Source organism: Ostrinia furnacalis, unplaced genomic scaffold (assembly GCF_004193835.3).
Source record: "Ostrinia furnacalis isolate ACB-3 unplaced genomic scaffold, ASM419383v2 OfSCF4915, whole genome shotgun sequence".
Lineage (NCBI taxonomy): Eukaryota > Metazoa > Arthropoda > Insecta > Lepidoptera > Crambidae > Ostrinia > Ostrinia furnacalis.
Window position 1 is genome coordinate 486314 of NW_021135154.1, and position 24020 is coordinate 510333.

Genomic DNA, 24020 nt, shown 5'->3' on the forward strand with positions numbered 1-24020 from the left:
CGCTTCCCACCGCGTCGTTGCAGGCGACACGGCTCTGCGGGGCGCTCGCTTAGCTTGCGAATGTTTCAGACAACCGGAGCGTATTTTTATTTTATAGAACTCTATGAAGGTTGTTCCGTTCCCTCTTTTGTATAACATGTTTTGTAATGCCGGCTATGTACCTGGCAACTCAATGCTACTCGAAATATCACGTTCCATGCTGTTTATTACAATTTACGCACACAACAGCCGGCACGGATATAACCGCTACGATTAACGTGAACACACAAAAACCGAGACTGTAAAGCGGTTTATCTAAATGTTATTCCGCAAAACATTTTCTTTTCAAACGAAAACCCATTTGTGGAATGGCGTGACGGTTGCAATTTAAAATGAACCGCTTACAAATTTCGCCGGCCGCAAACTTTGGGTACACCTGAAATGGTTTAAAATTCAAAACGTCTCATTTTTAAATGCACTGGCGGAACAGAAATGGCCGGATTTCTGACGACACTTGAGCCGAGGCTTTCAGCAAATGAGCGACGCGCGAACAAAGGAGGCCTTTCGCCTCCTCAGGTCTTAGTGCCGACCACAGCAACTTGGCCCGTCGCACTACTCACGGAATGTACCCAAACAACGTCTGGCCCTCTAACCGAGGCAACCCCTGGAGTTCTAATTACAGTGGTCATTCTAAAATCGGCGCTGCACATTCTCAGCGCTGGTAATTATTGTAATCGCATTTCATTTTTCATTTTTTATGTACAGGTTTAAGTGGGCTAAGTTTTTAACTGCCCTTTTTTGTTGGAAACGATTTTCCTACCAGCGAATTTTCTTAGACTTGGAATATTATTTAGATAAACATTTAAATTTTCCACCTTAACTTTAAGGTAGTAACCAAGTTTACCTGTAAGTAAGTATAGAATTTCGTAGAAGTTACCATTACCGTCTATTAAACTTTACATTGAAGTAGGTATTTCCATGAACTACGAGAATTGATGACCATTAAGTACCTACCTACCTACTTCGTTAAGTAACTTCTATGTAGGAAAGTTATTACTCACCTGTGTGCTTACCATGAGTTTACGTTAGGTGTGCTCGCTAGCGAATACGTCAAAAAAATCTATGAAGATTTTATTTCTTGAAAGTAGCCGCTAGGGGCGCTGCACAATATGTCATACATTTAATGTCATTTTTTTACGTAGTCGCTAGCGAGCACACCTAACGTAAACTCATGGTAAGCACACTGATCTTTCGTAGCAAAGACCCGGTAGAACTCATATTTGATAGAAAGGTAGTTAATGTAAGACCAAACAAATAGTAAGTGCAGTACCTATCGTATTTTTATGGGTTCCTTATTTTTAGAGTTTTGTGATCCAGCGTCCTGCCGTTGATTTAAGTGTAAAATCATGTTCAAAACGTACCCAAATGTTTTAAATTCCTTCCTATGTTTGCCATTAGCGTTCACGTAGCGCCATTTGTTTCTTATTGTACTCGGTGAGAGTAATTAAAGTTGATCCGTCTGTCGAATTCATTAGCCTCAGTTTCGGTGATTCAGACTTTGGAACAGCGCAGTTTAATCAACTTTATGCGAACAAGATAAAATTGATGTTTTTCGGCAACTTGAATGGGGGAGTGATTTTTTTAGAGCTTCGGGGATAGTCATTTGTCTTAAAGATGTTTTGGACGGTTCTTTTACTTACCTACCTTTCTCAATGAGGTTTGGACTTAGGTAAAACCTGGCGATTAAGTAGGTAGACAATTTAATAAGACCATATAATATTCAATATAATATTCAAATATCAATAATATTAGTTTAATTTGAGGATTGTACACTTCCGCATCCTCACTATAGTTTTTCTATTAGTATAATAGGTAACTTTAATTTATTATGCTTTTTATATTTCTCGAAATAAAAATCATATTCGAATGAATATTTGAGTTGAAGGACTCTACTTAGTCCCTTTTAGAACTTTTTTCTTATAATCTTTTACAGTTTTTACCTAATTTGAGAGTACTGTACCTACTCCCAAATTAAGTAAAAACTGCAAAATATTGTAAGCAAAAAGTTTTTGGGAGGCAGTTCAGGCAGTAGACGTTCTAAGTATAATGGCTGAAATGATGATGATGCAAAAAAGTATTATGGTGTTACAATATTCTTAAAGTAGGTCAACTGACGACAACAGACTTCTTCCCCGAAAATCCCAATCATTTTTGTTTCCGTCAAAATATTATCGAATCAATTTCTGGAAATTGACATTGAATTCCATTGATTTCGCGGCAGAAGGCGAATCATTCCAGGCGTTTGTCAAGCTAATGGGTTGCTAATCGCCTGTCATTGTTATGATTTATGGCGCTCGCTCCCATTGTCGGCCACCCCTTTCCTGCCTGCCCGCAAGCAGTGGCGCACCTAAGTAACCAAGGGCCCTGGGGCAAATAAAAAAATGGGGGCCCATGGCAATCTAAACTGGTAAGGTTTTATCAAAATTAAAATTAAGCTTACTTACTCCTGATACAATTTTTTAACCGTTCTATTCTCTTCATAATACGCACCCATCGCTATCCGTCAAATTTACAACACTGCCAACCCACAGAAATAATTTAGGGGAATTACCTAGATATAACTTTCGAATTTCTCTCTATTTATTTTGAAAGTAGGGGAATATTTATAAAAGTTCAGTTCAGTTGAGATTTTCTGGTTTTCGGGGGCCCTCTGAGCTTGGGGGCCCCGGGGCACCGCCCCGCCTTGCCCCTTAGTAGCTACGCCCCTGTCCGTAAGAGGCATTTGTATTGTAGGAACAAACAATTAGTTTATATCAAAAGAACCACAACAATTCTGTAGAAATTTTATATACAAAGATTTCAAAGGTACTCAAACAGAGATAACTAAAAGTACAAACTATTTAAATACCAAGAAGTGAATTGGTGACATTTTCTCAACATTCAGAAATTAAATAGGGGTTTAAATGGTTCTATGAATGTATTTCCAGGACTTAAAATATTGAAAGCACTTTAAGTTCCTGTTTTTTCATCGTACCAAGAAAATACGAGTTCCTACCTAGTACCTACTTACCTATAGAGAAGAGATAGTGTAGTGTAGGAAAGTAAGTAATCATTCTTATATGCCTAAACGTGTAGCTATTACTATAAAAATAATTGATTAGTAGGTAGGTATTACCTATCTACATAAATCTAACCATGATGAAAAATAATAAATTATGCAATCGTTTACTCAAAATTTCCATTGTTTTCCATAGATTCGCGACTATTCCCGAGCGTAAAGTCAAGTTAATGGGTTGCTAACTTGCTAATCGTCTGTCAGTGAACTGATTTATAGAGGTTACTGCTCCCTTTGTTGATTACCCTTTTAATGTGTGCCTTGTAATGGACTGTTTTTGGTGGCGATCAGATTAGTAGTTTTATAGGAATTAGGTAGGTACTTTTGTTAAATTACTAGGTGACTAGAGAAACATTAATCATAATGATTGTGTGTGTACCTATCAATACGTAGCATTAATCTAGAAATCTAGAATCACCAATAGCTCAACTGTTTTGTCATGGACTGCTCATTCGATAGGTAGGTTTTTAGCTGAACTATTTAAAAAATAGATACTAGAAAGCTTGTTCCATCAGTGTGGGTACCATAGAGGAATTAACTCCTCTATGGTAGGTACAGTCCGTCTTTGTTTCAATTGGAATAAGGTTGTGTCGTCAACTTTTAGGCCAATTTGGTTAACACGAACTATTATTTGACGCTGACTGTAACATAATGTAGGTAAGTATCTAATCTCCTATCTAATCTCAATGATTCCCAAACACGTCAATCTTTCAAATTGACGCGCCATGAGAAGGAATTGAAGCTACGATGGAATTGCGATCAGTGATTTGGCCAATGATCATGCCACAGTGTAATGGAATACCTAAAAGCTAAACAAATTGACTGTAAAATATCCGCTGCGAATTTTTTGTGAGGTGGGTAATCAATGTAGAGCTGTAAAGCGTTATCCATTCTATGGTAGAGCCTAATCTCTTTTTTATAATAAGGCAACCTTAATTTAGAATAAGGTTTATGTTTTTTTTAGATGCCTGCCTGACTTGTACTCTGTAGACTTCACTAGTTGGGTTTTTATTGGCAGTCAATCTGGAGATCCCAGCTATACACAGGAGATGCAGCAGTGGGAACGAGAGATGGGAATAGTCTCGAAATTACTCTGTAGTCTGGTCATGGGATTAGACACCACAGTCAATTAAGAAGGTTCTTTATTTCCAAGAGCCATGCCTATTTCCTGGCTAAAAAATATTTTGGTAAATTCAATCGACATCTGCTTGACGATAGTCTGTGCCCGTATAATCCCCGGATCGGCATCGCTGACAAATGAACGGCATCAACGCCGCGCGACACGGTGACGCTGACGCCCATCCGATGCGACAGGGCTCCAATATGGGGGATCTATTTTGCTGTGTGATCAGTCGGAAATGTTGATTTACTTAGCTATTCATAGCTGGGGTAACTGCTGTAATTAAAACTACATGGATAGAGAGTTGAAGGTGCTGTAAGCCCAAGATGAGCACCGTGATAACTTTTATCGACGTCAAAATGTATGGGGAAAAACGATAAAATGGCGTGATAACCGCTTATCGCGGCGTGCATCTTAGGCCTACTGGTAGAGCTCGACGTCGAGACCAACCACCAATACCTAGACAGCTGTAGCCCAATTCTTTTTACGTTCGTTAGCGATGTGTGTGACATTACAATGTAGGTACCTACATCACATTTTTTTACAATGATCTAAGTACCTATAGGTTACTTTATCTATTTTTATAATACTTTATCTATTATCTAAGTAGGTACATAGCAGGTACGCAGAACTGACGGCCGATGGTTCTGAAGTGGAAGCCGCGTACCGGAAAACGCAGCGTAGGACGCCCACCCACCGGTGGTCGACATCATAAAGGTAGCAAGCAGGAAGGCGCTGGACGCAGGCCGCTTGGAACATGGAAAGCATGTGGGAGGCCTATGTTCAGCAGTGGACGTCATATGGCTGAGATGATGATGACGAAGTAGACTTCAAAACAGACCTTTTACTTACACAATCCCATTATAATTTCAACTTATCGTAAGTACGGCTTCGGGTAATATAGACATTAATTTGAACTCTCCGTAGGTAGATACTTAAGTACTGCTTCGGGCATCCAGACAAAATAGCCCGACTGGTTTTTAACGTGATGAAAATCGAACTTAGTTGATTGAACCATGACCTCTGGGGCTCCTTTCATTTTAACAGGATTCCTTTTTTTGAGACATCAAAGATTTCTTTCATCCTTTTATTACATATCAAAGCACTGTTTGTATGTTTTTAACAATCACATCAAAGGAATACAACTTATTGATTGTATTGTTACCTACGTACCTACACTTGGTAAAAAGAAGTGAAGTACCTAGGTAGGTATACATATTTTGACCTTATAAAAAGTAAGGAAGGATAAAGGTTCCATAATAATAACAATAAAGAGTAAAAGTAATGTGATATACATGTTACAGGAAATGTATGAATTCTAGGAATTGTATAACTACTATTCCTAGGAAATGTATACAATTCCGAAGCTATTTAGGAAATGTATAAAATATTGTTACAGAGATTTTTTAATACGCACATATTACGGAATTTTATAGAATTCCAACATTGTATTAGGAAATGTATAAAACTAAGCGGCACTAACGCGGTCGCGTGATCGGGTGCCCCTCGGTACGCCTAAAATTTCATTTAGCCAAACCACATTGGCCTATAGGTCCACTTTAAACTCACAATTATTATTGTTTAGCCTGACAGTTGTTTTCGCACTATTATACTTTGGCCGAAAAAAATATTTGCCTAAAATTTATTGGCATAGGGGCCGTCCATATATTACGTCATTCTAAATTAGGGGGGGGGGGGTTGGTCTGCGGATGACGGTAAATGATAGATAGGGGGGGGGGGGGGGGTCTAAAATCTGAAAAAATCGATGACGTAATTTATGGACGGCCCCATACCTACCTTCCTTTCGGCATCACGCATATTACGCTGAAGTATTGGAAATCCCTAATTTTAACATCTCTTTTTTTAAACTGTTTTTGGCATGAAGGTTTTAGTACTCCTGTAGCTGGATAACAAAGTCTCGGTTAGGTTAGGTTAGACTTACGACCTCCCCTCACACCGCATGTCCACGCATATTCATTGAAATCTTATAGGTTATTACATTTCCAATTTCTGTTTAGGAAATGTGTAAATTTCCTAGGAAATGTGTCGAATATAATTTACATCACACATTTCCGCGTGATTTTAGGCATTATACACAATTCCTAGGAATTGTATACAATGACGGATTTCATACATTTCCTGTAACATACATAATTTTACATGATAGTAAACCCGTGGGTATCTAGCTCCATAGTAATTTTATATTTCCATTTACAATTTATATAATCTTATTTACTTAGTTACTAGGTCGGAAAAAGAGTTTTACCCCTTTTTCCAATTTCACTGTAAAGGCAATCAATGCTCGGTCACTTCTGAGTAAAGGCCTTTATTTGTTAGCAAATTTAATTATGGCTGAATTTCCCTAAACTTGTCTCCGGGTGTTTTTCGGTTGCCATAAATTAATTCATTCGGTCACTGTCCGCGACGTGACCAGCGAGTGTTAAGTCACAACCCGCGTCCATTACGCTAACCGAAAATAACGCACCATTTGTGTTCAGCTTATCACTGTTTACGTGCGTGTAGGGTCGCCATGGATAATTATTAGGAAAGTCCCAAAAAGTTAAGACGTTTTAGAATTGGTCCAGATCCAGACAATGATACCTATCGAAGTCACGCAGGTTTTTAAATCTCAAAAGAGTTTTGTCCTACCGAGGCATAAAGTAAAACAGAGTACAGTGGGCCACAGCTCCAGCTACCCATTTCCGGTCATGAGAGTGAAAGAAGAAATGGGAATTGGTAACTAAAACTTTGGCTTTCTGTACATACAGCTTTTTATAAGTAGGAAAACGGGGAAAAAAGACTGCTGGAAGGCTTAAAGTCCGGATATTCTCGGAAAATTCGGAGGTATGGTAAACCTATGTGCGCGTGACCCACGTGTCGAACGACGGACCGTTAATACTCATTTACGGGGTTTTAAACTCTGGTTCTAGTAACTTTGATAGTAAAATGTTTACAGCTTCGGTTAAGTAAGTTAGGGCAAAGCTTCAGTCTTTGAAAATATACTTTAAGCAAAACATTAGGTCAAAGAATTGAAAGAAAGATATTTTTGCATTTAAATTTATTTACTACATTTGCGTATAAAATATCAATTTCTAGATCATTCTCAAAATAAAATGAATATCATTGCTAATACATTACAAGATAATCTTACATTTGTCATCATGTTAAAAAATGTTCACATTTTCAAAATAATACTTTCGTAAATACAATTCAACAAATAATAGAGCCAACTCTTTTTTGTTTATATATAACTTATAACAGTTTACGGAATATTTCAGGCATGTATAAAACTTTGCAGTAAAGAAATATTGTATAATAAGGCAGTGGCATTCCAAATAATTATTCTCTTAAGTAATCCTTATCTATTGTAAATGGACATTATCAACTTATGAATAGCTTACAATTACTACAAGCATTAGTATCTCATAATTAAGATTGTCTTAAATTACTTCAGGCACAGTTACTGTCAGGCAAATAATCATAGGAATGTCAAAATCTGAACTCGTTATCAATTAAAACTAATACTCTTGTATAAAACGTTGTTTAACAGTTAACAATGTCCTGTCTTTTTCTGTCAAATGTAGAATAACACAAGACAGAAAGAGAGAAAACCTTTATTTAGCTAATACTTGAACAACATTTATATAGGGTGTAAATTACGGAACCATAGATTCATGAGATTACATCATAAGAAATGCATAAAACCAACTTTGATTGTATAAAATATTGAATATAAATTAACCATTAGGCTTATACTTGAATAAACATCTTAAAGCTATGATAAAACATGTAAAAAATATGTATAAATAGGCTTTAAGCCCCCGGATTTTTATCCGCCAAGCAAATCAGTCATACGATCGGACATCTTTTTATGAAGTGACGGTCAGAATACAAGATTGAAGGTGGAGGTTAGCAAAAACTGAAACAGTGAACACAGTACAGTCTATGCTTTAGTTAGTCCCGAAGTAAATATCGTTACCCTCGTATTTCGGAATTCAAAGTATTTCGTTTCTTTTTAATTCACTTGTTTAACGCTCTATTGTAACTGCTTAGTAACACTATGATCTGTATGTGGTCGAAATAAATAAATTTATTATTATTATTATTATTATTATTATTATTATTATTAGTTTGTTAGCTTTAATGTATATAGCTAAAACAAAAATTTTCAAAGACTAGATTACGACATTCCACAGAAATGTTATTTGGAAAGTCATACATTTTCCGGGAAAAAATACTAAAAGCATCAGAACTCAATGTTGAAGTTTTCACCAACCTCTTCTTACACTCTGTATGTTACCAACCAAAATCAGTTTTTTGTATGACGGCTTGGTATATTTGACTAGCCGATGAGAAACCAGGAGCATCTTATAATTAAAGTTAATATAAAGCTAATAATTTTGTGCTAACATTAGAACGTTCGATATTTAACGGCATAATACTCAAAGTAAATACGTACTCTTTAATAACGTTAAGTAAATTCTGGCAAAGCGTCAATAAAGTTGAACCAATGAGTATTTCTTAATCACTAATTTCGCTAACATGTCTACTGTCTGTCGATAAATCTACGAAAATAATATCAGAACTTTGATGAAGATTCATAAAATTCGAAAGCCTTTAGACAATGTAATATTTCGCATAACATCGCTAACGAATCGAATTATCGCAAAGTCGAAACGTATTATACAGAATGTTATAATTAGGTACATTGTCTAAAGGCAAAACTTCTAAAGCATCCTGTTAAATAATTTCTTTATCAAAATCCATTTGCACCGCATTAAAATAAATATTTTGTTTGTAATATCAGTGCACTAAATTCATTGTATATTCGATTGTGATCTTCGTGTCTCATAATACATAAGAAATTAAATATAAACATGTGATGATGAACTACAAAAATATTAAAAAGCCATAATAACTATATTAAAGTTAGACGAATACAACATTGCCTTACACTAGCACTACACTAAGCAGACAACAGACATGTTATGAATAGTTTGAGTTAGTAAACTTAGCACTAAAGCCCGGTCTGTGAGCACCTAGAATTTTGTCCAATGACCCCAAGCTACCCATCCTTTTCGCTCGCGCGTAATTATGTTGCTGTTGCGCTCGCACACTCACTGCGGGCGCCCGTCGCACAGTCGCAACAGCAATATAATTACGCGCGAGCAATAAGGATGGGTAGCTTGGGGTCATTGGACAAAATTCTACGTGCTCACAGACCAGACTATAATAAAATATACGTTTTATAATACACTCAACATTATATTGTCAGCCATTATTCTCCTGCTGCATTTCACACGACCCTAAACATTTCCACGCGAGTATATAACATCAATTCATCAATGCAACATTACCTTCTCGTTTATAGAACAGAAATATAACTTTAACGTGATCGACACAGGAACGATTTTCAAATACCATTGCAGAATAAACTTCTGTGTATGTAAATAAATAATTGTACTTTATGAATACCACGATGGCAGATCTATAACATTGTCTTTTCCTTCAATTTTACTAATTCTTCATAACATTTAAGTCAGATACTAAATTCATCTCACAGCTCCCGTTAAGGCTAGTAATTGGCCAATAATTGAACACATCTCTTTAGAACATCTATAGCTCTTAACACACTGTATTAGTTTAACAATATTTAACAGTCACTTAAGCCCTTATTACGAAAACGACCCAAAACTCGATCCATGCTAAAAAAATTCTGCACTGTAAATTGGCCTTAACGTTGACGTTTAAACCCAATTTATGCTTTGGATTGAATCGAATTTTGGACTTCGTTTTGTAATACGGATCTTAGTGTTAAAGAGCTTAGACATCCACTGGCAATAATACATTGGATATTTCTAACATGTTATTAACATCTTATAATGTAACAGGCACAATCGGATTATGAAAGGGAGAAATGTCCACGAGTGTGCTTAGTCGCATGATACGAATTCAATCATAAGAGCGCTGCAAATATGGGTCTTATTTGCTTGTTCGTTATTGATTTATTGTATTCTGCGCATTATCTTAACTGTATTAAGGTTCAAATTGTAATTGTTTACGTAATACCATACAACTAAGCAGTTCGTGAACGGAAAGTAGGAAGGTGTTAAGAAATGTGCCACAAAATGGGAAAATTCAATATCCAAAAATTTTTATAGTAACACTTATGAAAGCCGTAGGGATAGTAAGACGAAGTGAGATTACGTCGTGAGGTTCTTACCCTAATAACAATAAGGTACAATATTAGACTTACAATTGAGAAGTACGCCTTACTTTTTAAGACCTACTTGTTTCTGTTTTACAATATTTAACACGTTACACATTTACAACAACAAGTTTTTTAAGGTCAGTAGCGCGTTTTCTTTAAATGTTAGTTGGAAAAACTTTGATATAATAAATACGTCATATTGTTACACACAAGTTATACAGATAATTCAAGTGATAAGAGATGCCTGCATCTTTCTTTATTCATTCAGTTTGTGGCTGAATTTAAGGAACTAAAATGTATTTTATGATTTTTTAAATGGTTACACTTCAGACTTAACTTGGAACATTAAAAAGTTTTTCTATTGTTTTAGTGACATCACATCACACCAAGTCTGCTTTTGTAAACCTCATTAGAACTGGTAAAAATATCTATTCAAACTTGTTTCAAAGTTCGAATTCAAACTGGCGTGTTATCAACATCACTGGAGGGACTGAGGTTTCTAAATTAAAATTCAAACTGGCATGTTACGAACATCTTTAGCAAGTCAAGAGAAAAAAAACATCAATATGAGGAACTAGGAAGGGTTCCAAATTCAAATTTAAACTGGCACATAAACATCATGAGACGGAACTGAAAAGGGTTCTAAATTCAAATTCAAACTGGCTGGCATTCAATCTTTAGGAAGCCAAGAGAAAAACAAACATCTTTAGGAGGAACTGAGAAGGGTTCTAAATTCAAATTCAAACTGGCTGGCATTCAATCTTTAGGAAGCCAAGAGAAAAAAAAGTGAAGTCAATATAAAGCTTGTAAAAACATCTTTGGGAGGAACTGAGAAGGGTTCTAAATTCAAATTCAAACTGGCATGTTGAACATCTTTAGGAAGCCAAGAGAAAAAAATCTTTGGGAGGAACTGAGAAGGGTTCTAAATTCAAATTCAAACTGTGTTACGTGCGCGCGTAGAGTTGTCCATAGGGGTCGCGCGTGCGGCGCGGGCGGCGTCACACGGCGGCAGGAGAGGCTGATTGTCAGTGCCACTTCGCTTTTTGCGCGAAGATGTCCGCGCGCAGGTTTTGCGCGAAGCATATTCCCAATATCTGAGTAGAATAAGAGCGTGTTAATGTATGTGCTAATATAATGAAAAAAAAAATGTTTTACATGCAAAAATTATGTTGTAAAGTCCGGTCGCCGAGCAGATAGAAATTCATACAATTATCCCAAACTACCCATCCTTATCGCACGAGCGTAGTTATATGTATAGCCGTCGCGCTCGCACACTCACTATGACCGCCAATCGCACATTTGCGTGAGATAGCAATATAATTACACGCGAGCGAGAAGGATGGGTAGCTTGCTTGGGGTCATTGGACGAAATTCTATCTGCTCGGCGACCGCTGCTGTGTGACAAAAATGTGCTTATGTACTGAGCCCAAAAACATTTAAACTTTGTTTTTTTTTTCCTTTAATATGTACAAAGCTACAAAACATTGAATGTTTTTGGTTTCAACTACACAAAAAGTGAATCAAAACTATGTGCAACTACACAACACAACTTACTTGTGCAAAAGCAGTACAAACAGCGGATGTGGCTACAATCAACAGGTTGTGGTCAAACCACTCCTCGGCGGCCTCTAAGCAGCCCTTGTCATATATTATCTTAGCTACGTCAAAGTTCTAAAACAAAAAGAAAATAAAACGTGACCAAAAAAAGTCTAGCTACAAAATGTGGACAAAGATATCAAGTGTGACGAACTAGCCTAGGATGCGCGCCACTATATTTTTAATCGAAACATTTTATCGATTAAGCGATAAGCCCATACATTTGTCGTCTAACATCGATAAAATTATATCGCGGCGCGCATAATAATCACGAAATGAGATTTCTACATCTAGTCTACGGTACTTTCTATCTAAGGTGAGTATACATTTAGGCCCATATTACGAAATGACAACCAAGTATGAATTTTATTGTCAAGAAAGAAAAAGGCTGTAATGGGCCAAACATTGCAATTTAATCAATCAGTCTTGAGTCTTTTCAGTTTGAATCGTGTTTTGAGCATCATTTCTTAACCCAAGCAGTCAAGGATAATGCAACTTTATTGTCTCGTGTTAAGGTCCAAAAAACGATGAACATTTTTACTTGCTTGCTTGGTAATAAGGGCCTTATAGTGCTAACAATAAGGTTGAATCTTCAACAAAGACTACACAGTATCACTTGTAAAACCTTCAAAGCCAGCGGGCCCAGAATGACCGCGGCTACAGGGACGAAATTCCTTTGGAGCCAATCTTCTCCCGCCGCTAGGCAGCCTCGTTCGTGAATCACGCGCTCGCTTACTTGCTAAATTATTATTTGTGACATTTAAAACTTTATGCTAGCTACTACACATCAGTTAAGAAAAGGAGGGAGAATAAACTGCCTCTCAGTAACCAATTTTTATTTAATTTCACTCGCAGTGAGTTCGTTCGTTCGTTTCAGCTAAATGATGTCCACTGTTGGACAAAAGCCAACCCTAAGGATTTCCCGCGAAGTATGTAAGGAAAGAAGTATGTCACAGTGAGTACAAGGTCTACATTAATCTTATATTAACTCAAAAGTAAAGACAATTCTCGTAATAACAGCATCTGACATGAAAGGTAATTCAGTGCATATTTTACATTTGCCTTCATCATTATCATATTTCAACACAAGACACTGGGAATCGAACCCAGGAACCTAATGCCCGTTTTCACCATCAATCCCTAATTTTTAATGGCTTAGTCTTCAAAATGACAACTTCTCAAAATGACAACCGGGACGCAAAATGTCCACAAATAATCGAAATATCCGAAATAGACAATATTATTATGAGAAGTAGTCTTTTAGCGAAGTTGACATTTTAAGAAGTTGTAATTTCGAGAAGTGGACATTTCGCATCCCGGTTGTCATTTTGAGAAGTTGTCATTTTGATGACTAAGCCTTTTGAAGTGACCCCTATGTCAACAAAATTCATGTTATGTGTTACCATAGGGGTTACTTAAACATTAGGGATTGATGGTGAAAACGGGCATAAGTCTCTCTAACTCTTTTTTATTAGACTAGACCACATAGACTCACATAGTCACGCAAAATGTATTGATTTGTCAGTTCTAATTAATTTAGTCTAAAAATAAAGATTTTAATACTCACATAAGTCCGCTTCCTAACGTCATACCCGCACTGCTTATTCCTAATGATGTCCTGCGGTTTGCTCCTACAACAGCTGAAGGGAACGCCGCAAGCCTCTCTCGAGCCGACGGCTCCGCTCGAACAGTTGAAGTAGGCGTTGCGGTCCCAGTCCGAAGGACCCTCTACGCCGCAGCATTGTAACTGTAATGTGCAATGAAGGTAAAGTAATTTGCACCCTAAGCCTGGACTAATTTGCACCCAAAGACTTAACTAGTTACCTAAAGACTAAACTAATTTGCACGCAGACTTAAATAATTTGAACTCCTATGAACCACTAAACAGGCAGTGGTTTTCCAAGATTTAAACATCGACTCAAGTTGCTACTTTGACGCTTATGGTTTTACGAAAAAAAAAAGCGAAATGGAAAGCAAAAATATAAATTTATTGCAGGTTTAGTCAGTAGTTGGGACTTAGGTAGTGCTTCCTAGAGTAGTCAATTCTAACCCATCAAAAACAATACTTGTCAAAAAACCAAATAATTTAATTTACACGTGTTTTCATGCGATGGCCAAGTCAATATATTTATGTAAAACGTTAAAGATTTCCTGGCCTGGACTTGGTATTACATGGATCTCACAACTTTTTACCGTAGAACAACTGAGTTGCGATTGCGAGACTTGGTTTTTTGACAAGTATTGTTTTTGATGGGATCTCATTTCTTTTTGTATTTTGTAGACAGCAGTTATGTATCTAGAAAACTGGACCGAAATTGAAAAATTTTACTCGACTTGGCGGTTGCACTACCGTGCCCCAAAATCTTTTAGTTTTTCCTTGATTCATACACCAAACACTACTTATATTCCAAATTTGAAGCTTCTAGGTCTGCTAGAAGTGCCTTAGAGTTTTGATGATCGGTGAGTCAGTCAGTGAGTCAGTGAGTCAGTGAGTCAGTCAGTGAGTGACAAAATTAAGTAACTTTGACCCGTTATAATTCTTAAACTACTGGTTCAAATTGAATGAAATTTTAAATATACCGTGTCTTTACAATGCCTGCATAGCTAATGAAAATTCAGCCTTCTAGTTTTATCCACAACGAAGTTACAGGCGGTCGAAAATGGCCTGAATTGCTTCGAGAAAAGGATGGTACGGCCGTGCCGCTTTTTTGCTCGACTTGGTGGGGGCACTGCCGTGCCCCCAGATTATGAAAGAATGTTTATGAATTTACCATAGTCCGGTCAAATTAGACATCAACCCTGCAATAATTCGCATACAGCTAAAAATTGGTCCTAAGTTTATTTGCTTGACCCTACTCACTGTACAACACCCTAACTCAATCTACTGTCATATTATTACAAAAGAGTTCCAGTAATAAACATACCCAATCTTCCTGAATCCAGTCAATCAGGTTCTGCTGATCGGGATCTTCTCTGTAGTGCGCGATAAACGTTTGGAAACCACTTGTAGCTTGTTGTTTGATCTGAAAACATGTTTACAATACACTTAAAACCTAAAATACAGCAAATTGAATAAATATACATATTAGATATACAAACACCCGTATTCAAACACGATGCTTGCTTAAGTGAAGCAGCAACGCTATGCAAAGTCGAACGCACAGCGTTAAATAGTGATTGGCTCGTGACTCTGTGATTGGTTCGTGTGTGTCACTCCGCCACTCAAGTATTGTCTATGAATAGGTTTTTGGGAGCCTGTGCGTCTTTTGGGTCCATGCGCACAGTGACATCTCATAGTAATGTTTGTGAATACGGGTGAAATAGGTACCTACCGGTCGAGTTAACTGCGTACCTGGCGGGCGTGACGTCACATCGACGCTCCGGTACGGAAGGGGCGGCGTCTTTCCGTTCTATACATAGCCAGAACGCAAGGGTGTGAAACTAATCGAGTATAGTTTGGATATGACTTTTTTTACTGAGCTCTTCCAAACTATACACGATCAGTACGCAAAATTCGTGTATAGTTTGGAGTCACAGATTTACAAACGGGCACTACAAAATATACACGAGCAGTTTCCTATGGGTGCGTTCTGGCCATGTATAGAACGGAAAGACGCGACGCACTGTGATTCGTGTAGAACAAGCTAGCTGGACAAAAGTCATTGTTGAATTTCTGATTATCGTTTATAAAAAAACGATAAACAACATCCCAGACATTAAGGATTCCACAATTTTTTACTTTGTTAATTACCTAGTCGTGAGTAATTAACATGGTAAGTGAGGATATGAGTATAGTGTAATTTTTAATTCCTAATTTTGCTCGACTTTCGACAACACCTGACATTATTTTTTACTATGGTGACCAAATATTTGTGTGATGGATTTTGAAGATAAGGGTAAGTACTTTTTATTTTCTGTACAATAAGGTGCATAATAATGCACATAGTTTTAAAAAGTATGGCGAAATGTTGACCTTTATATTTTTCTCAAAATTTTATGTTTGGAAGACTAGAAGTTGTATGCCCCCACTTGACCCCAGTCTGGAATTTATATATTATATTGTAGCTGTAACCCTCTAGTATTCAAATATACCAGTTTCAGTTTGCACACTTTTGCACAACAATTTTATTTTTTCAGATTGATAAAAAATCAAGTTTTTTGATTAATGATTAAAACATTGAAAAAGTGACCAGAATAGCATGATTTTTAATTTATATTCTCAAAATGTGATGTATTGGGATCACGAAAATTCGCTGAGAGAGTTGAAGAATAGCATCAGTCGCATTTCAATTTCATTTCAATGGACGAAATACGGCAAAACAGGGAACGCTTCATGAAAAACAAAACTGAGTGGATTCCCGGAGCCATAGTGTTACATGTTTCTGTTCATAAAGTTCAGTCTTCCACGTCGAAAGATTCTACACCTGGACGACCACTCAAGGAGTTCGACGAGTCCAGCAAAAAGACGAAAAGAAGAAGACTTTTAGACCTCATTTCCTCAAGAAGTACTTGAGAACTGATATTGGCTGCTGAAGCTGCAGCGCAAATGTCTGCTGGCCACAGCAACTTGGCAAGTCATTAATGTTGTCGCAGTCTACCCACTAAATTTAAAAAAACTGAGATTCTTTGTTCCATATAAATCGCAAAAATGTTTATATCGAAAAATTGATTTTCATTAAATTCTCCATAAAAAACGGGAATTTCATACTTTAACACCTAATACATCATAAGACCAATTATTATTATACTGTAAAGTTAGTTTCTTCTTTCCTTTTTAGTCTGTTTCTCTTGATTTTAGAAAATAAATATTTTATTACCAAAAAAAATTTTTTTTTCAAACCTACCTATAATAATTATAATAACAAGCCTAATTAATCTTAAATTGCACAAAAAAGTAAGTAATGCGTGTATTAAACACATTAAAGTAAAAAAATAATATTGTCCAGCTAGCTTGTTCTACTCGAATCACTGTGCGACGGGGCGAACGCGGGGAGGTGTGCGGCTAAGTGGAAGGGAGTCGCATTCCAGCGAGGTGCGCAGTTAGCTCGAGTTTGTATTTATACTAACTATAAGGAATTAATAACATTAAATAGTAATAATCTTTGGTCCACATACCCAATCTTTAAAAACAAAGAACAGTATTCCCGTTGTCATTTCCGCCAGCAGCAATAGAGCAAGGAATACTGCATACTGAAAGTAAAAAAAAACTGTTAAAGCAAACAATATTTACCTACTACAACTACTCTGTGAAACTATCAAAACAACATCTAATCTTTAAAGTCAATTGAAGAAGTACTAAGTGCTGAAATATTATAAACATCATTAATGTACTAGATCAGCGGTTCCCAAACTTATTTTGTTTACTGCCCACTTTGAGAATACATTTTTTTTAGCGCCCCCATTTGTAGTCGAGAGTCGAGTGCTCAGTCGGTGTCTAAGAGACCTCCTAGTAAATGACGCCTCCCAAGCCTCTACACAACGTCCCGATTTTTTTTTCTGGGTCTCTTACCTTTAAGCCTGCAGCGCCCACAAGGGGGCGTTATCGCCCACTTTGGGGCCGTCCATATATTACGTCATTCTAAATTAGGGGGGGGGGGTTGGTCTGCGGATGACGGTAAATGATAGATANGGGGGGTTTCGAAATTGACGTCATTCTTATTTATTTATTTATAGTTTATTGTTCACCTACAAAAAGATTATTTCTAGTGATGGGCCGACTATGGTCTTTGCCGACTAACCGACTAGCCGACTAATCGGTTTTCAAATTGCCGATTAGTCGGCCGACTAATCGGCAATGCCGATCATTCTAATAATAATTCAAAAGATAAGGAGACATGTAAAGTGCCCCATAAGGGCTACCTTTTTCTTTTTTTATTATTTTCTATTGACGTTCATAAGTGCCACTTGTGGTCTAAACTGAATAAATATTTTTGATTTTGATTTTGATTTTTTGAATACCTACTTGTCCGAAGTTTAAATTATCTAGATTTACTCAAAGAAATATGAATAATATCTAGATTTCTAAAGAGATAAATATAACTTTTTGAGAAATTAGATTTCTTTAATACGAGAAAGAATAAAATGTTGCTTTTTATTCTTTCTCGTATTAAAGAAATCACCTAACAGTACCTAAGGTAGCATATGTATCCTGCGGGGAAGTGGTAAATTATGTGGGGCTCCTCTCATCGGAAGGATGAGGAATACCCACATAAATAACCCCTGAGATCGCCTAAGTGTGAAGAACTATGGGAATCCCGACAAAGCCATCAACTATCATAGTCCGTCCCGGCAATTGCCCACCTGTATAATATGATCGCCCCCTGCTGGGCTAGGATGCGCGCTGTGATATTATTCTTATTTATCGACGTCAAAATGTATGAGCAAAATTGCGCTAATCGCGGCACGCATCCTAGGCCCACTGATTCCTCTCCACCCTCCACGCAGTCCACGCCTGCATAGCAGGGACTAGCACCACCGTCGGATAAGCAGAGACCGCCATACAGGTGGGCAATTGCCGGGACGGACTATGATAGTTGAAGGCTTTGTCCAGATTCCCATAGTTCTTCACACTAATGCAATCTCAGGGGTTATTTATGTGGGTATTCCTCATCCTTCCGATGAGAGGAGCCCCACATAATCTACCACTTCCCCGCAGGATAGGTATGCAATTCCATGCATTTTTTTCTCGAAAAAAAAAGTGTCATAATTTTGGACAAATTACATAGGTAAACTTTACACATTTTTGATGATTTCCTGGTAATTTTAACTAATGTTAACTTTGTATGAATTTAGACTGATTGCCAAAATTTTAAATCAGGTGAAACCTCTTTTTACGGATTTTTTGTAGTCAAAAGTGGTTTAGATAAACACCCTTGGTCTACCACATAATCATCTTGGTGATTATGAGTTTATTTCATTCACATATTTATTTTTGTAATGCGCCGATTATAATCGGCATATTTTGCCGAATAGTCGTCACTAGTCGGCCGACTACAAATGATGCCGAATAGTCGGCTTTCCCGACTAGTCGGCGACTAGTCGGCCCATCTCTAATTATTTCTAAAAAGAAATTTCTTCCAGCACACCTAGGTTGGCACCCGGGGCGATCACCCCCCCCCCCCCCTTCCGCCGCTACTGATTACATATAATACTAGCTGCCCGCCCCGGCTTCGCCCGTGGTACTTACGTGTATTATACATATAAACCTTCCTTAAGAATCACTCTATCTATTAAAAAAAATAAAAGGTGATTCTAGAAGTGTTTTAATTTTGTCAAACTGGTAATGACGTCAATTTTGGGAGAAGGGGGNTTGGGAGAAGGGGGGGGGGGGCTTTAAGAAATGACGCTAGGATGATTGTAGGGGGGGGGGGTCTAAAATCTGAAAAAATCGATGACGTAATTTATGGACGGCCCCTTTGGAAAAGACTGTACTAGATGCTTTAATAATTGCATCTGATTCCCAGAAGCAGTTAAGTCCATTGAATTGTATGGTATCTTTTAAATACTTACACAGGCCAGTAAGCATGTGTTCTCACGCAACGCGCCCACGCAACCAGTGAAGCCAATTATGAATGTTATCGTCCCTGAAATAAAACAAAGTTATCTGAGTTACTTATTATCAGCAGATATTAAACAAATGCACATCAAGCTTAACACTGAAGCATCTTAGGTAGATGTAATTTTAATAGTATTTTAAGTAAAACATGTAAGACTTGTGATGAAACTTTAGTCTTTTATTGTGCAATCAGGCCTCAATCCAAATTAAAATATGTTTAATTCTTTGCATCAATGTAATTCAACCTTGATTCTGGCTAAATAATGCAAATGTAATCAAAATTGAGCATACTGTGTTAATAACATACTAAACTCAACTACAAAATCAGTGCATTCGTGATTTGAAATATAAACAAAATTAGTTTAGAGCTTCTTCCTTATTAATTTTTATATAAAAAGATAATTGTTTGTTATCCAGCTAATTAACACTTTTAATTAGCTGGATAACAAACAAGTTTATAGATATCTAATATTAAATCTTCTATACTTATAATAAATCTGTAGAGAGGTCAATTCTGTACATGAAATATATTTTCAAAATAACTATCAGGGGGTGATTAGTGTTCGATACTGATGCCAAAAATGCAATCAGTAAAATTTTTGTCTGTCTGTCTGTCTGTATGTTCCTTATAAAAAACAAAAACTACCAGACGGATTTTAACGAAACTAGGTACAATTATTCTTCATACTCCTGGGCAGGTTATAGTAAACTTAGGAATTCCCACGGGAACGGGAATTAGCGGGAAAATCCTTTTGTATAAAAAATCTAAACCGCTTAAGTTAGACGCTTGAAATTTGGCATGCAGGCAAACCTTAGTAAACTTAAAGCTTAGTTACAACAGGATATTGCAAAATTCCCACGGGAACGGGAGAAAAAACATTTGTATGAAAAAATCTAAACTGCGTAAGATAGATGAAGGGGATAAAACCGGATCCACGCGTACGAAGTCGCGGGCGGCCGCTAGTAGTCAATAAATAAATAAATTGGTATAACTAATTGCTAATAAATCAACATTTAATAGGAACTCACCAACGCATATTAATATAAAAGCAGGATCGAGGGCTATATTAGTAAGACGGGAGAGATTGTTGAAGGTGTCCTTCTCAGTCCACGCCCACACTCCGACGGCCAGTACGATTAAACCAAGGAACTGGAAATACAATTGAGTGATTAACGTAAGAATCTTCATACCAGACATGGCCATTTTTAACAACTGAACATGTCTTCAGTACTTTGTATACTAACGTAAATTGATATTCTTTTCCCCTTTTATTGACATGTTATGAACAAAGTTTATTTATTTGGAACAGAAATACTTTGAATCCCAGATAATTGTTTATCGTATTCACAGAATGAGGACTATTGCACAGTGTTTATTGTGCATTTTATCAACAAAACAATTATTTATTTGGTATAATTATTCTCTTTGACCTCTGGATATTTGTTTATCATATTCACAGAAATTACTATGATAGGTTTCCCTGGGTTGTACATTTGGATTTTTTTTAAATGTTGCCCAGTTATTATTATGGGTATGTAAGAAGAAATACCTAATTACAGTATGATTCAAATTATAAAAATAAAAGCACTAAACAAATATTTAATTGACCTGACTCATGCTTTGGAAAGTACATAACCAATACCAGGTTTTTTTAGTTTTTTGCTGCCTCAAGGTTAATGCTAAGATAAGATCTGTTTGCTTATATCTTAGGCTTACTTAGTTTTAGTTTTCCAGAGGCATTAACTTCAATGTTTTTGGGCGATGAGTGTGTAAATAAGTGTTAGTGAATAGAGGTTCATAATCTTACACAGGAAAAAATAATCAAATAAGCAACCCTTGAAATTAGAGTTTACATTACAAAAATAGTTAGCGAATGATCTAATTCCTTTTTTTATGTGTTAAACATCAATCTTTTAAACTGCGATCTCCAACCCGCCTGCCAAGCGTGGAGATTATGGCAAAACCCTCCACTATAGTGGAGGAGGCTCATAGTCCAGCAGTGGACTGTAAAGGGCTGTTGATGATGATGATGATGTGTTAAAAAATAGTCAAAACAATGAAATTCAAAGGAAAATGTCGGCTACAGTACTGAGAAGTAGAGGTAATGTTACTCTCACTCATTGCAACCTTGACTCCTAGTTTCTCATCACAGGTTTGGCCACAATTGATGATTATATCAACACTTATTAAAATAACTAGGTATGTTATTAACGAATATCATACAAAAACTCACCCAGAACAATACATTTACACCAAATATAACATATTTCAAACAACAGCTGACTTCGCTGGTGTCCCTTCGATACTTTCTCATGCTAGGCATTTTGCAGTGTGATGTTTTGTTTTAATTAAAAATAAGTCTTGATAACGCACTACATCTGGTAGGGATTTAAATGGGTGTTAAACTAGGAACAATAAACAAGTAGGCCAAATTAAAACAAGTGAACGACCGATGAGAAGGCAAGGAAAGAAAACAGTACATATAATGCTACTAAATTGAAATGACTAAAATTGTAAACTGGTTACGCGGATAGTATGAAACAGATATATGCCATGTTACAACGAGTGAAAAAGAAAGAAGATATAATGACACTTCATAAAATTTGCTCTTGCAATTGGTCGTATTTTAAGCGTCAATTTGTTTACGTTCGGAAATCAAAAATCTATTTTTAGAGTCAAATTATTAAAAAAATTACGTAAATGGTCCCTGATCGTAGCTCGTTCCTGAAGGAATTAAATAAAAGTAATGTAGGACCTTAATCTCTTTAGACCTTATTATAAATACAAATTAACTATTTAAATAAAAAAAACGCTGCCCACAGTCCCACAGAGCATGATGACGCTGCTATTTATGAACGAAAAAAAATCGTTTTGGCGGGAAAGTTAAATGATATTCAGCATTCGGCAATTTTTATTTCTCATAAAAGAATTTGATTTGAGTTTAGTGGAATATTAACGCAACTTAATTTCAGGTAAGGTATATTTATCGTGGCATTCAGTAAATATGCAGCGTTCTGGCATTGTTTGATTTAAAAATAAACACGTAAAAATATGTAGCGTTAGAGCACAAAATATCTCAGTTTTATTATGATTATTTACTGTATTAATGTAATGTGATTTAACCTAGTCGTGTCCGCATTGAATAAAGTGTAAAAACCTAAGGTCTGTCACTGGGAGAGATGCAATATGCAAATAAAAATTTGTATGATCTCTCTAATCTCTGGGGCACAAAAAAGTCAGTCAAACTTTTACTTTTTATTTTATCGGGAGTCGAACCCTGCTGATAACGTATCTAGCCTTCTCCTATAAGCTTTAGTTAACTTTAACTATTTTAATTAACAACGCTTTTAAAACTTGAAAAAAATTATACTGCTTCGGGTAACTAGTATAGGTACCTATCCTACCTACTTAAGCCCACAGCCTTTCGATTGCCGTGACTGTTCTAACCAAACGGAGGCTGGGGTTTTCAAGTGTCTTTTACACTGTGAGCTAGGGTTGCCAACATTTCATCAGCGAAATATAGTATTTTCCAAAATAAGGTGTAAGAAAATATAGTACATTTAAAAAAAATATAGTATTTTATGGGAAAAACAAAAAAATTTACAAATACATATTTTCTAATTATTTATTTTTATAAAAACTATATTTTTTGCAGTTCTTGCGCTGTGTAACAGTTTTTTGTTTAAAATAAAGTCATATGCTTTGTCACATTCAATTTTTAAATAAATATAAATCAAAAGCTCTTCTATACACTACTTCTGTTTCTTTGTTCTCGCCACTTCGAATTCATAACCGAAAATATCCTTTCTGTAAATGCCGAAGTGGCGGGAATAGAGAGCAGGAATGAAATTACTTCAAATAAATTTGGTAAGTCATTTTCAGTATTTTTTAAAATATGCTGCCATTTTTGGCCTGTAGTTTTGTCAGTAAAGTCACTACAGTCAATATCGTTATTTCAGAGTATAGGTCGTCCATTTTGATACTCAATTTTTCTTGTAAATTTAGAATTTCTAACATTGTCTCACAGTCATTAAATGAAACCTCCTTTTTTAAATTTAATTTTTGGATTTTAAATAACCAATTGCTTTCACTGAAATCAAAACCATTTATTAAGATAGTCTAAACATTTATCAAAAAATAGCAAGAAAATCTTTTGAATTCCATAACTTTCTGTGGGGGGGATTTTGCTTCTATTTTTTGTTTTGTAACCAAAAAAAAAATCTTTTTTACGTTGTTCTAGCGCCGATTTTAAAATTGACATAATATGTTGTGATAAGGATAGAGACATACCTAATATGCAATTTTTAGTTTTACAAAAGTAATACGATAGAGAATAATACAAAGCAATAAAAACCACCTGTTATAGGGGCATTTTTTGGAGAAATTGATCAAATAACCAAAAAAACACGAAAATAAAAGCGGATTTTTTTTTCAAAAAGTATA

At 36.2% G+C, this 24020-nt stretch overlaps 1 protein-coding gene across 2 annotated transcripts; it reads right to left on the bottom strand.

The window, feature by feature from the left end:
* Positions 1–9608: 9608 nt before the first annotated feature.
* Positions 9609–22074, bottom strand: Tsp26A (Tetraspanin 26A). Of its 2 annotated transcripts, XM_028314820.1 has the most exons (9): positions 21811–22074; positions 20606–20726; positions 19531–19604; positions 17137–17211; positions 14946–15044; positions 13589–13768; positions 12638–12760; positions 11980–12096; positions 9609–11519 (listed from the first exon to the last, which is right to left on the bottom strand). In XM_028314820.1, exons 1-9 carry the CDS (start codon positions 21898–21900, stop codon positions 11451–11453), a joined length of 948 nt encoding a protein of 315 aa, XP_028170621.1. In that variant the 5' UTR covers positions 21901–22074; the 3' UTR covers positions 9609–11450. The 2 variants fall into 2 exon arrangements, with proteins under 2 accessions (XP_028170621.1, XP_028170620.1); XM_028314819.1 differs by lacking the exon at positions 12638–12760 and having other exon boundaries at positions 21811–22069.
* Between the last annotated feature and the right edge of the window lie 1946 nt (positions 22075–24020).

Coding starts and splice junctions, on each gene's coding strand:
- Tsp26A (XM_028314820.1), bottom strand. CDS start 21,900: ATGCCTAGCATGAGAAAGTATCGAAGGGACACCAGCGAAGTCAGCTGT. Junction 17,212..19,530: donor ACACATGCTTACTGGCCTGT/GTAAGTATTTAA, acceptor TTTTACTTTCAG/TATGCAGTATTCCTTGCTCT. Junction 12,097..12,637: donor TGGCTTTGAAGGTTTTACAA/GTGATACTGTGT, acceptor TTTTTGTTTTAG/AACTTTGACGTAGCTAAGAT.